Source organism: Poecilia reticulata, chromosome 15, assembly GCF_904066995.2.
Source record: "Poecilia reticulata chromosome 15, P_reticulata-male-v2, whole genome shotgun sequence".
NCBI classification, from domain to species: domain Eukaryota; kingdom Metazoa; phylum Chordata; class Actinopteri; order Cyprinodontiformes; family Poeciliidae; genus Poecilia; species Poecilia reticulata.
In genome coordinates, this window is record NC_088844.1 from 27,157,115 (window position 1) to 27,171,548 (window position 14,434).

General features: G+C 43.1%; 1 protein-coding gene across 1 annotated transcript in view; it reads right to left on the reverse strand.

Annotated features, from left to right (window-relative positions):
- Positions 1-14,434, reverse strand: part of dntt (deoxynucleotidyltransferase, terminal) — a 122,730-nt gene that overhangs the window by 44,426 nt on the left and 63,870 nt on the right. Inside the window, exon 8 of the mRNA XM_008429981.3 lies at positions 13,933-14,035. Within this exon, the coding sequence (XP_008428203.2) occupies positions 13,933-14,035 (103 nt within the window). The remainder of the gene's footprint in view (positions 1-13,932; positions 14,036-14,434) is intronic.

Genomic DNA, 14,434 nt, shown 5'->3' on the forward strand with positions numbered 1-14,434 from the left:
CTTTAGTCAAACCTAAAACATGACAGAAATAATAAAATACATTTTTGGCCTGCATGGGTAAGGTACAGTAAACAGATTCACAGTATCAGTCTCATATATACAAAGCAAAAAAGCCGTTTCCTGGATTATGGCAAGACATTTTGTATTTATTATGTGGGAAGCCAGTACACCTAAATATTAAAAATGTATGTTTTAGATATCCAGAATAACATACTCCCTATTCACAGTTAGTGTATCACAAACACTGATTAAGCAAATAGCTGGAATAAAATTTTGATCAAGAGAAGCTCTTCAGATATCTGTAACGCAAACGGGAGTTAGATTAAGGTGAATCTTTAACTAAATGGTAAAAAATTTGCAATTTGTAAAAGCAAAACGTAAAATCATTATTTTTCAGATTTGCACCAATGCAACCCTGCAAGGTTGAGCCAGTGTAGATGGACGGATGTTTACGCACTTCTTCAAGGCTTTGCGCATAAATAAAATACTAAGCAGAATATTCAGCAGCTCCAACAGAAGACCTGAAACATCAGCAATGCACACGAGACACTGTTCAAACTGTTATATAAAACTCACTGGATTGTTCTGTGGGATTTAACCTTTATGTCCCTACAAACTAAACCGTCAACACAGTTCAATATCCAACAGCTGTAAGTCGGTCACCAAGAAATCCACCATAAAACGGATGTCATGAAGTTCCAGCAACTGTTTAGCCCAACAGCTCTCTGTAATCATCTCTCTCACGGCAGGTAGCGTTAGCCAGCATCTGAGCACAATTTTATTCTACCAGAACCGTTTACACAGAGAATCATAAAGGAGTTCGGCGGGAGGATAAACTTTTCCCTAAAGCCTTTTCTTTGAGCAGTGGTTTAAAAAAATAAATAATAACAAGAGTTGAGTAAACAAGCCTTCTGTCATGATTTCAGCCCTTCAGCTCCACCTTCAGTGGGCTGATTACTCATTACCCTCACCTGCTCTGTGCTGCTCCCTATTTAAACAGCTGCTCGTCACCAGCTCAGTGCGAGATCGTCTGTTGCCACTGTCACAGCTTTCAAGCCTTGTCCATGTTCCAAGTAGTCTACTGGTTTTCTGATCCTGCCTGTTTTTTGACCACTGATTTTGCCTTTTCCCTCTGCTCTGAAGATTGTGCCCTCCTGTTGCTGAACCCTGCCTGGTCCTGACCCTGCCTCCTGGTTGCCGTCTGTTGGATTACCTTGCCTGAGAAACCCCCGTGCATGACCCTGGACTGTGTTAACGACTAGCCTCTGGTTTGTGGATTTTGTCCCTGTCATCTAGTTCCTCCCTGAGTCCCTGCGGCCCCCACTGCCCTTTCACCCTACTCTCTCCAAGCTGGCTCCCCGACCCCGCTGGTCCCCCACTTCCTCACTCACCAGTGTGACCACTCCCTGTGGAACCCACCCCCTTCCCTTTATTCAGTAATAAACTTTTTTGATCTGATCTCTGGTCTTGGCTGCGTTTTGGGTTCTGGCTGATTTTGCATACTCGTTACAGTACGATCTCGCCAGAATGAACCCACAGCCTAATCCGGTTTGGTGTTCTAGGGTGGAGAATGCCATTACTGGCCTAGAAAGAAATGTCCAGGAGCTTTTACAGGGACTTTCATCTCTAAAAGATTCCCAAACTCAAGCTAGGCCCTCCATTACACCGCCACGTCCTCTAGCTGTCACTCCCTCAGCTAACGCTAACAATGAACCTAAGATCCCCCCCCCAGAGCGTTTTGATGGGGATCCCGAACAGTGCCGACCTTTTTTAACTCAGTGTTCTCTGCTTTTTGAACTCCAGCCCTCTGCCTTCCCTTCTGAGCGTGCCAAGGTGGCCTACACCATCTCTCTACTTTCTGGTAAGGCAAAGCAGTGGGGAACTTCTGAATGGGAGAATGATGCTGACAGCTGTGACTCATTTTTTGATTTTTCTGAAGAAATGAAGAGGGTTTTTGATCCAGTCCGTCCTGAGAGGGAGGCTGCCAGGAGACTGTTTTCTCTCAAACAGGGCTCTCGACCTGTTACTGACTACATAATCAATTTCCATGCCTTGAAGTCCAGTTGCCTTTGGAATAATGAAGCCCTGTTTGACGTTTTTTACCAGGGCCTGTCAGATGAGATTAAGGATGAGATTGCTGCCCGTGACCCTCCGAGGACCCTTGAGGCCTTAGAAAGGCTTGCCACACGGATTGATCAACGTCTTCGTGAACGTAAGAGGGAGAGGTCTTCAGCTAATTATCAAAGAAGGGTTTCAACTGTCCAGGTCAGTCCCTGCAGCATGCCACAGGTCTCCACAACTCCCCCTGCTGGCACTGAGGAGCCCATGCAGTTGGGTAGGACCAGGCTCTCTGCTGAAGAGAGGGAGAGGAGGTTCAGAAATCACCTGTGTTTCTACTGTGGAGAGAGAAACCATCGCGCTCTTAGCTGTCCGTCAAAAGGACAGGCTCAGTAAAGCCCGGGGGTCTTTGCTGAGCCCTATCCTCAGATCTCAGAACCCTCCACACAACCAGTGCACCATCAGATTTTCTGACTCTCCTGAAGGCAGGGAGGTTCCTGTTTTCATCGATTCTGGGGCTGATGCTGACTTTATTGATGTTAGCCTAGCACATGCGCTCGCCTTGGAGTTGGAACTTCTAGATAAACCACGTGAGATTTTTGCTATTGATGGGCATCTGATTGATCAAATAACCCACTGCACTAAGCCTGTGTCTGTACTGATTTCAGGAAATCACCACGACAGGATCACGTTTCTGCTGACCAGGTCTCCTGAGATCCCTGTGATTCTGGGACGCCCATGGCTAATCAAGCACAGTCCAGTCATCAATTGGCTCACGGGTGAGGTTCAGTCTTGGGGTTCATCTTGCTCCACTTCTTGTTTAAAGGAAGCCCCCATCATGGCTTCCCCCTGTGAGGTCAACCATGACTATCCAGATTTGTCTAAAGTCCCTAAGGTTTACCATGATCTGTGTGAGGTGTTTAACAAATCAAAGGCCACTTCTCTGCCTCCCCACAGAGAGTACGACTGTGCCATTGACCTTCGCCCTGGAACCACCGCACCTAGGGGCAGATTGTATTCCATTTCTGGTCCTGAGAGGCAATGGAGGAATACATTTCAGATGCCCTCAAAGCAGGTCTAATAAGAGTCTTATTCTCCAGCAGGTGCAGGATTCTTCTTTGTGGGCAAGAATGATGGGTCTCTTAGGCCCTGCATCGATTATCAAGGTCTTAATGAAATTACAGTCAAGAACGGGTACCCTCTGCCTCTCATGACTCTGCTTTTGAGCTCCTTCAAGGAAGTACTGTTCACTAAACTGGATCTACTTAATGCCTACCATCTGGTCCGAATAAGAGGGAGATGAGTGGAAGACGGCTTTTAACACCCTTCAGGGCACTATGAATATCTGGTCATGCCCTTCGGGCTCACCAATGCCCCAGCCGTTTTCCAGGCATTGGTTAACGATGTCTTAAGGGATATGTTAAACAGATTTGTTTTTGTATACCTCGATGACATTTTGATTTTTTCCAAGGATCTCCCCACCCACATCAAGCATGTTCGTGAGGTTCTTCTTAGGCTCCTCCAGAATAATCTATTCGTGAAGGCGGAGAAATGTGCTTTTCATCAGCCATCTGTATCCTTCTTGGGTTTTATCATTGCTCCTGGCAGGATTACCATGGATCCATCAAAGGTGGCAGCCGTCTTGGAGTGGCCCAAACCATCCAGTCGGAAGGAACTTCAACGGTTTCTTGGATTTGCCAATTTTTATCGCCGTTTTATCAAGGGTTATAGTTCAGTGGCTGCCCTCTTCATCAACTCACTTCCACCAAGACTCAGTTCCAGTGGTCTTCAGAGGCAGAACATGTTTTGGTAAGCTGAAACGTCTTTTCACTTCAGCTCCCATTCTGCGTTTCCTGATCCGTCTAACCCTTTTGTTGTGGAGGTTGATGCCGCAGATACTGGGGTTGGAGCCGTCCTGTCGCAACGGTTTGCAGATGATGCCAGGCTACATCCTTGTGCCTTTTTTTCTCGCCGGCTCTCTGCCTCCGAGAGAAACTACGACGTAGGAGACAGAGAGTTGTTAGCTATTAAACTAGCATTGGAAGAATGGAGGCACTGGCTGGAGGGTCGGCACTTCCTTTTACTGTGTGGACAGACCATAAGAACTTGGAATACCTCAAGTCAGCCAGGAGACTGAACCCACGACAGGCTAGATGGGCACTGTTTTTAGCAGATTTGACTTCACTCTGGCCTACCGACCTGGCAGCAAGAACGTCAAACCAGATGCCCTTTCAAGACTTCATCTGTCCTCTGTCTGCTCTTCTGATTCTGTTGACCATGACTACATCCTTCCCTCCAAGACCAGGTTAGCTCTAACCAGAATAGAGACCTTGCTCAGGAGGAGTCATCGGAAACAACCACCTCCAGCTCAATGTCCTGAGGGTCTTCTGTTTGTTCCTGAAGAGATGGTACCTAAAGTCCTTCAATTCTGTCATGGCTCTAAACTTTTCTGTCATCCAGGTATTACAAGGACTCTGGCTGTGGTCCAGTCAGGATTCTGGTGGCCCACTCTGAGAAAGGACACACGAGAGTTTGTTTTAGCATGTGTCACCTGTTCCAGAGTTAAGCCCTCCAGACGCCCCCCAGCTGGTCTTCTGAGGCCTCTGCCGATTCCTCATCGACCATGGTCCCACATCTCTATGGATTTTGTCACCGGCCTGCCTCCCTCTCAAGGTAACACGGTACTCCTCACTGTGGTTGACAGGTTCTCTAAGATGACCCACCTCATTCCTTTACACAAGTTACCTTCAGCACCTGATCTCGCTAGTGTGATGGCTCGAGAGGTGTTCAGACTTCATGGCATTCCCCGCAACATTGTATCTGACAGAGGACCACAATTCATTTCCCGTTTTTGGAGTGAGTTTTGCACCCTTCTCGGCATTGAGGTCAGTCTTTCTTCAGGTTTTCACCCTCAGACAGATGGCCAGACAGAGAGGATAAATCAGGAAGTAGAGTCCAAGTTGCGCATCCTTTGCATGGACGCTCCTAGTCGCTGGTCCCAGAACTTACCTTGGGTTGAATATGCCATTAATGGATTACCATCAAGCTCCACAGGTCTATCACCATTTCATGTCGTTTATGGCTATCAGCCGCCCATTCTCTCTGTTCAGGAGGGAGCCACCCAGGTCCCTGCTGCCCATTTATCAGCACGTCGCTGTCTCAGAGTTTGGAGAAGGGCCAGAGCTACTCTCTGCAAGACTTCTGCGGTTTATGCCAGGAATGCCAATCGCCACAGATCCCAAGCCCCGAGATACCTGGTCGGTCAGAGGGTGTGGTTATCAACAAAGGATCTGCCCATCAAGGTAGAGAACCGCAAGTTGGCACCCCGTTTTGTGGGCCCATTTCCTGTTACTAAGATTGTTAACCCAGTAGCGGTACGTCTCAAACTACCGCCTTCATTACGGGTACACCCCACCTTCCATGTCTCCAAGATCAAACCACTGATGTCATCCAGGTTGTGCCCTCCAGCCAGACCCCCTCCACCCCCCCGACTCATTGATGGGGCCCCTGCCTTTACTGTGAGGCGGTTACTGCGTTCCCGACGTTGGGGCCGTGGCATCCAATACCTTGTGGACTGGAAAGGTTATGGTCCTGAGGAGAGGTCCTGGGTTCCTTCTCGCCTGGTCCTGGACAAGGACCTTGTCCGCAAATTCCACCGCCAGCATCCGGACCAGCCCAGAGGGGCGTCAAGAGCCGCCCCTTGAGGGGGAGGTGATGTCATGATTTCAGCCCTTCAGCTCCACCTTCAGTGGGCTGATTACTCATTACCCTCACCTGCTCTGTGCTGCTCCCTATTTAAACAGCTGCTCGTCACCAGCTCAGTGCGAGATCGTCTGTTGCCACTGTCACCGCTTTCAAGCCTTGTCCATGTTCCAAGTAGTCTACTGGTTTTCTGATCCTGCCTGTTTTTGACCACTGATTTTGCCTTTTCCCTCTGCTCTGAAGATTGTGCCCTCCTGTTGCTGAACCCTGCCTGGTCCTGACCCTGCCTCCTGGTTGCCGTCTGTTGGATTACCTTGCCTGAGAAACCCCCGTGCATGACCCTGGACTGTGTTAACGACTAGCCTCTGGTTTGTGGATTTTGTCCCTGTCATCTAGTTCCTCCCTGAGTCCCTGCGGCCCCCTCTGCCCTTTCACCCTACTCTCTCCAAGCTGGCTCCCCGACCCCGCTGGTCCCCCACTTCCTCACTCACCAGTGTGACCACTCCCTGTGGAACCCACCCCCTTCCCTTTATTCAGTAATAAACTTTTTTGATCTGATCTCTGGTCTTGGCTGCGTTTTGGGTTCTGGCTGATTTTGCATACTCGTTACACCTTCTGAAAAGGTGATCTGAAGACGACGCCGTTGTAATTTCTATTAGCTTGGTTTCCCGGGTCCTTTCCTTCAGGGAGGATGACGAGGGGCCACAGCAGCCATCTGGTACCGAAAGATGAGCGATACGTCGTCAGGGCCCGCCAGGCGCTCTGATCTCATCTCGAATTCCCTCTGACTCACAAAAACTGAGGCTTAAAAAAAAATTTTTTTAAATCGCCTTCGAGTTGTAGATTAATGTGCTTTGGCCAGGACTGTTTGAACTGCACTGCGACTTTGAAGCTGAGATTTGCCAGAACTAAAGCGACTGATTACTGGAATAAAAGTGGAACGTTTCGTAGCTAACTTTCATTTAGGTCCTAAAAAGATTTTGATTAAACAACCCCAGCTGTATGGAGAGCTTTTGTTGGTTTATATTAGCTAAAATGTTTTTTGTTTTTTTTTATTTAAAACAGACACAGTACAATCAAACTTCAGTCGATGACGTAAATGTTCCAGATTCTAAGGTTAAGTTGTTATATGCAAACACATGATTAATACTTAATCTTGTGCAAAACTCACAATTTGTATGTTTTTATACTTCCATTTTGATCTCTGGTGCTTCTAAAAAATAAAAAATAAAATAAAAAACAGCCATTTTTCTGGCAGTTCATGTTTTTTGGTGTCTGGAAAACGAGCCGTTTCAAAAACCTTCCAAATGTAACGTCACAAATTAGTAACACTGCCACTTGTGACTCCAGTAAAGTGTAGTCTGTTACCTAGCAATCCAAGCAGAGCTCCAGCACATTTGGTCAACTGGTTTTACCACTGTACAATGGCTGCTGGAAAAGACAAGTGTTTCGTTGTTGACTTTCCATTCAGAAACAACTCGCTGTGTTTGCTTTGGTTGTGCAGGAGGCTTAACTTCTGCTTTTCAAAGATGTTCGGTTTCATAATTTCACAACGAGGAGAAGCTTATTTGGATTTAAAGTGATAGAGTCCCTGAAATGGCTCATTCTGAAAGGAGCTCAAAATAGGCAGAAGTGACCAGACTAAGATCTCGATATCTAGGAGCAATAGCTGCATTTCCATTTACAATATAACTGCACAATTTGATATTTTGAAAATAAACTCTCTTAATGGATCCATGGAAATTAAAATAAAAATCCTCGTTTGTTGATATTGGTTTTGGTTCTAGGCTCAGATCGTTTTTTTTTGGCTGTATTGGAAACACTTTCCCATCATGAATTGTGATCAACTGGATGTTGCCACTGGCACAAACCAAGAAGACAACTGGATGAAGGCGCGCCATGTTTCTTAATGACTTATCACGTAAATAAATTTTTTGGACAGTAGCAGAATATAGCGCTGTATAAAGTTCTGCCCAGTTTTGTAATTGAAACCTAGTTACTGATGAGGCTTCAGAAGTTACTGTAGTGCCACAGAGGACAACATTTAGAGACAAAGATGATCGATGGCGTCACATGGACATCCATCGCCATTAGCCGGGTGAAGCTGAAACTCATCCGTCCGATAAAGACGTTCCTGGCTGACCTTGACTCTGCCCCCAAGTCATGCTTCCTGAATACCAGCATCAGAAGGGGGCAGGTAAAAATTATGAACCCCTTTTTACAAGGACGTTTTTAGATGGAAGTATTTTTATCTTCAGGCTGTAACAAGGGGAGCTGGACGGACTGGACGGGGTGCGGATGTGTTGGGCCTGCCTGTGACACAAGGCCTGAGTGACGACACGACGGCCCCCAGGGGCTCGATTGCAGATGACAAGGTTACACGACTTAAAGTCAACCTTTGCTACCTCCACTTAATCACTACCTCTCGTGTCCTCGTCCCTGCAGAGCAGTCCCTCTCTCCTCATCCCTTTTCTGCCAGCCCCGCTGAGAAGAAAGCTTCCAGTCGTATCACGCTGTCCTTTCTTAGGCTCTGAAAGCCTTTTTTAACACCTGCCCTATCCATCTAATTCACTGTCCTCGCATATCCACACACACTTTCACACCTTCACCTTGCTCTGTCTCCCTACAGTGAATGGAAATGGCTGCAAGATGTGCGTTCCCAGTGATAGCAGACAGTAAGTAGGAGGTAATTATCATAAGGACAGACCTCTGGTGGGGTGCAGACACGAGGCGCAGTGGTTGAAACAGAGAATGAAGATGGAGGGATTTATTTTTAAACCCAATGAGGGCAAAAAGACGAGAGTAGCTAGACAGTGCAGGTCTGTGAAGCACTTATCTCCTGTTATAACCATCTCAAACTATGTATAGAGCAGCATTCAGTGAGAACAATCCCCCCGGTCCTCACTGCTCCGTTTCAGACTGTACATCGCAACACGACTCTGGATCAGTGTAAAAGCTGACAAACAAAGCTCCTTGGAGACCAAGTCTTGGAAAATGACTTAAGTGATTTTAAGTCAGTTAGTCAGTTCTTCTGGCTGGAAATAGCATTAAAAAGGGAACTATTATGCAAAACATTAACATTTTGAACTTTTTTGTACTTCTGTCTGGGTTTCTACTGCTTCTGAAAGCAGCCCAAGTGCATCTGTTTTGATAGTAAGTTCATGTTTTTTGGTGTCTGGAAAACAAGCTGTTTCAAAACCCTTCCAAATGTCGCAAACCAGAAGTCACTACCTAGCAACCCCAGCAAAGCCCAGCCCGTTACCTAGCAACACAAGGTGAGCTCCTGCTGGTTTTACCGCTGTATGCGCTGTACAATGGCTGCTGGAAGACAAGTGATTTGTGGCTGACTTATCATCCAGAAACCACTTGCGACATTCTTGTTTGTGCAGGAGGATTCATTTCTGCTTTTCAAATATTTACAGTTGTATAATTAAGAATCTGTCTGCATCAATTTTCATTTACAAGAGTAAACATTGAGTTGCAGGTGCGTGGCCAGCAGCGGCTTATTTGGATTTAAAGTGACAAGAGCTCATTCTGAAAGGAGCTCAACATGTTCAGAACGGAGCTCAACATGTTCAGAACGGAGCTCAACATGTTCAGAAAGGAGCTCAACATGTTCAGAAAGGAGCAGACTAAAATGTCATCATCTAAGAATGACCACATAGATCTATCCTAACCTGTTCAAGGAAGCACAATATGTCACCTTTAATGCTTTTCTAGTGACTCAGCTGGAGTCTTGACTTAATCTGACAAGGGGAAAGTCAAAATTACGGTTGGGCAAGATGGTCTTCCACCTTCAAACAACTAGAAACATACAAAGGCAAAAATATACTTCATTACTGTTGAATTAGTAGATTTATAACAAACTTTCAAGGTCATGATTGAACAATGTAAGATCTATTATTCTGGCAGTCAGCTGGTTAAGGAGAGTTTTGTTTAATGGGCTCTGAAATGATGATTAAATAACTGATGATTCATTTGGCTAAATTTAGAATCAGGCTATGATGAATGAATAAAGATTGTCACTGATCAATGCTGGGTTAACTCTGCTACATCTAAGTCCAGTTTCTGTTCAGGTTGTGTGATTTTAAAGATCAGAAAAGACACACATACAGAATAATTAGAACCGGCTATGACTTCATAGAGAACGGGATCCAACATTAGCAACACATCATTAGCTGCTTAATAAGATGGCAAAACAGTCGATCCTTAAAAAAAAAAAGAAAAAAAGAAAATAGTGCTTGTTTTATTTTCTGCCTGGCAAGTAAGGCGCAAACTGCAGAGTAATGGATTATGGAAAACAAATATTCACAAAAACAAAAGTTTTTACTGGAAGCACATTGAATTAGAAAGGCAGCTGTGGAGGTGTAGCACTCAGCAGTGAGCAAATACTCCAGGCTTTATGCTGGACGCTCCTCCCACAAGACCAACTGACAGTAACTGGAGTTTAGTCACAAACAATTTAACTACAGAAAACAGAAACACAAAGGACATGTAGCAATGCCCGCATCTAAAATACAATTAAGTTGTTTGGTTGCAAATGCATGCATTTCTTCTAGGCAGAGCATCACAAATGGAACATCCCATAATAAGCTCGTCTATGTAAGGATTTGGAGGCTCCCTGCTCCAGTTTGACACCGTGGCTTGGAAAAACACCTGAAGGCAAAACAAAAACAAACAATACCTGGTAATCCTTCACACCAACACCAAGAAACAAGCCTCAGATTCATTCAATTCACACAACACAAGTCTGTCAACTGGTCAGATGTAACAGATTAAAAAAAGATTTGATTTCTGAGCAAGATACTTGGATCAGACCATAAGCTACCCCATGAGAGCCAGTTCTGCATGTATGACCAATACATACAGAAGTAATCAAAAATCAATGCTATGAAAACAAAACTAATCGAAAATCCTGTTCCCCTCCTCGCCTGTGGGGGCGCTGCACTGAGAACCGCTGAAGGTAACAAAACAAAAACCTCAGAAGACGACGTGTGCGCAACTTCCTTCTTCATGAAATCAATTAAAAATGGAGTGGCGTTAGATTTTAGCAGTTGTGGGATTTATCTCACGGCGATTCTTACGGTTCTTTTGGTTGTAATTACCCAGAATTCCCTGCGTTGTAGTCCGCTTCTATGCCATGTTTTGTTCCACAACTATACCCTACTTTGTGTTGGTAATGTATAAAAGTACTTTTGTAGTACTGGTGTGCTTTGAACATTTCTGACCATCCAGCTGAACATTTATGGTAGCAAATTAAATTAAAAAAAAATAGACAATTTGTGACAAATCCCTTCGACAGATTAAGTCTTTTAAAAAGTCTCATTTATTTCCAATTACGTCCCGTTCTCAGCAATGTGTTTCCATGCAGCGCTTAAATTAGACTCCCCTGCGGCACAACGATATTTGTCAATTTATTCTTAAATTAGAAGAAAGTCATTTTAATGCAGCTATGAATTAAAACATCAAGTGTATGTAAACATAACCTGCTATAAACACTGAAACTCTCCATGTTTTATCTTTCGCTGGCACATTTTCTCACTTTATCGTTTTCTGCTTTCATCAGCTGCCTGCCTTTTACATTCATGCTCTCCTTCTTTCATCCTTTCAGCCACCTTTCCATCTGGCCCACTTTCGATTACAGGATCCATTTTCCATTAAAAGGTGTCCAGAGCGATCTATGGCCTTAAACGCTCTGCAACAAGTTTGTGAAATAACCAATTGTGTGTTATCCATTATTAAATTCAGCCACATCTTTTTAATTCTTTCAATTTCAGATAACTTAAGTACCACAACTCTTGTTATTTCCTTCAAGTGAAATGAACAAAGAGAAAGCTTCAATGGGAATTTGCTAGTAAGTTGTTAAATGAACTCTGGTCAAATCCATCCCTGTAGCGCAAGTCAAGTTTATTTGTTTAGCACATTCCAGCTACAAGCATTTCAAAGTGCTTTACAAAAAACACAAAGTCATAGGACGCACATTCACCAACTGTTGTTACACATCAGAATGTCAACATCAGAACTGCTAACATGTGAATGAAGAGCCATTTCTGCCTACAGTAATTATGGTAAATAATATTAAATATATTTTCACGTTCACGTAGTTTGGCAGTCTGCAGATTAAAACTGATTAAATTTGATTAATAAAACAATATTTAAGCACAGAACTGTTATTTTGAAGGTTTTATATACGCGTCCTGCTAGACTTTGGAGGGCCACATAAGAACACATGAGCGGGCCAGATTTGGCCCCCGAGCCTCGAGTTTGACACGTGTGCTCTAGATTTTACAGAGACATTATCACTAATCCTGGAAATGTTCTTCAGGTGACAAGAGGCCAGCTTTGTTATTATTAATAAAAATTATTTCAGGATATTTGACAGCAGATGAACTCTAACATGTCACTCCTTAGAAACTCCAACCAAGTTAAAAATAAATAAATAAATAAAAACTTCAAAGGCGAGATATAGTATGAATACTTGAAAGTATGTTCTGGCACTTTACATTTTTTTTGTTCGTGAAAGTTTTAGATTTTGTGTTACTTTCACACAATCTGGGGTAAAACTTGGCTATTCGGTTTGAAAATAGGAAAGAAAAAGCCTGGAGCAAAGATTTGAGCTTCGAACATGATCAGTGCTCAGCTGCATTATTCTTGGCAGACAGACATGGCTGGTGAACATTTGTAACAAACTCAGGCCCATTTTCACACATCAGCACAGAAGACGTTCCAGGGCAGGTGCTGACAATCTGGTTTAGACCTTTTTTTTTTTTTTTGGCACATTACTATTCACACATCTGCATCACAGAGGGAGGTTTATATATATATATATTTATTTATTTTATTTTTTTCCCAGAGTGTTTGAGATGTGCTCTTACAGCTGGAGAACGGAGGGGAGGTGTCTGCTGAGGAACAGCTGTCGCCGCTGCACACTATGCAGGAAAATCACAGTATTTATTAGCATCTCTTAAAGGAAAGTCGGCAGTGCTTTGGTGTTGATAATGAAACAGTGTTTTTGAAAGCATCCAGTGTTGCAGACTTTCTCCTTTTCTTGTGAACGTGTCTGAAAGATTTGCGGCTCAGTTCATGCATTGTCTCATCTGCTGACGTGTGAGAGATTTTCTGTAGGTTCCCGGTACGGAGCGAATGTTTGCACGCGTCTCACCTTTCCAAACATTTCACTCAATGCGTCTCTGAAACAGCAGAGCTTTATTGAAAGGTTTCTTTCTGCTTTATAATGTAATTTTCAGAGACGCATCGAGTGGAATATTAATTGAGGTCAAGAAGTTTTAGTTGAAGATAACTGCCTACGATTTTATTTTTTAGTTATTTAAACTAAAGGATTCGTAGTAGCTTTTGTTTTATAATTCATGGTGTAAAATTATGTAAGAAGTTAAATGAGGAGTTTAAGTCAAAATATAAGGAAGTCATTTTCATAAGATATAGAAATATGGGTGAGAAATGGCACAAATGTGTAAATGCAAACATTTAGGCACATCTGTGTTTGGTGAGTCCATGACAAAAAAATATAATGAAAAATTAATTTTTCTTTTTTGATTTAATAATGAGGAAAACATGAGTTTATGGCAGGTTGTCAAACTATTTCACATAAAGATCACAAATGTCTTTAAAGGGCCGTTTGTGGAGGAATGTGTTGATACAACTATGTTAAAATATTAATAAAAAGCTGTTTCTGCATTCGATGAGAACTTCTTTAGATTAAATAATATTCAACATATTTTCACCTTTATGTAGTTTGGCACAATATATATAAAGTTGTACATTTGATAGGTAAAATAATATTTAAACAACTGTTATCTTAAGTATTCTAGAGCATATTAAGCATATTGTGGCACAAAAATGTGTCGTTTGTATTCCTTGTTTACTTTTTTTTTATTGGACAGTAGCAGAATATAGCGCTGTATAAAGTTCTGCCCAGTTTTGTAATTATGTTTGACCATTATGTTTGAAATAAATTTTTGCACATCTAAAGTGAAGCAATGTGACACAGAAATCTCAGACGAGCAGAGATGCTCGAACTTCACTTTGCAAATTATAGAAAACTTGTAAACATCAAAATATTCTAAACATCTGAAAATAATGATTCTTTTTTTCTGCAGCTTTTTTGGCCACAAATCCCCGAACTTTTGCAGGAAATTGAAAGTGTCTACTTGCTTGTTTTTTCAGACTTTCGATGACGCTGATCAGAAGGTTTTCCTCCTTTCCCAGCTCTGTTGTGGTTACTATAAAGTCGACATCATGGCCAAAGTCCTTCCCCCTAAAAATAAAACACAAAGTGTTGTTTCAGTACATAAAGTGTTTCAGTTTACACCGTTTGATCCTCAAAATAAAACTAATCCTACTGCGGCTGAAACAGGCAGCAGGAATCAGAGTAGTTTTAAATATTTTGTTAAATTCCTGTACAAACAATTCTAATATTTTCTGCTTGAATTGATGTTTTATCCCTCAGTACAGCTGCGTTGAAGGGAGGTTTCAGTCCTGTAAGGTTATCATGACAGAATTACTGTTTCTGCAGGACCAGATGTTGGATAAAACTCAGCAGAACCCCACAGGAACTGTACGCACACGAAAGGTGCATCAGAGCGTCTATCTGGCACCTGGATCAGGAACTCTGAAATCATTCCTCCTTTTCTCTGGGCTTACCCAAAAACACTGC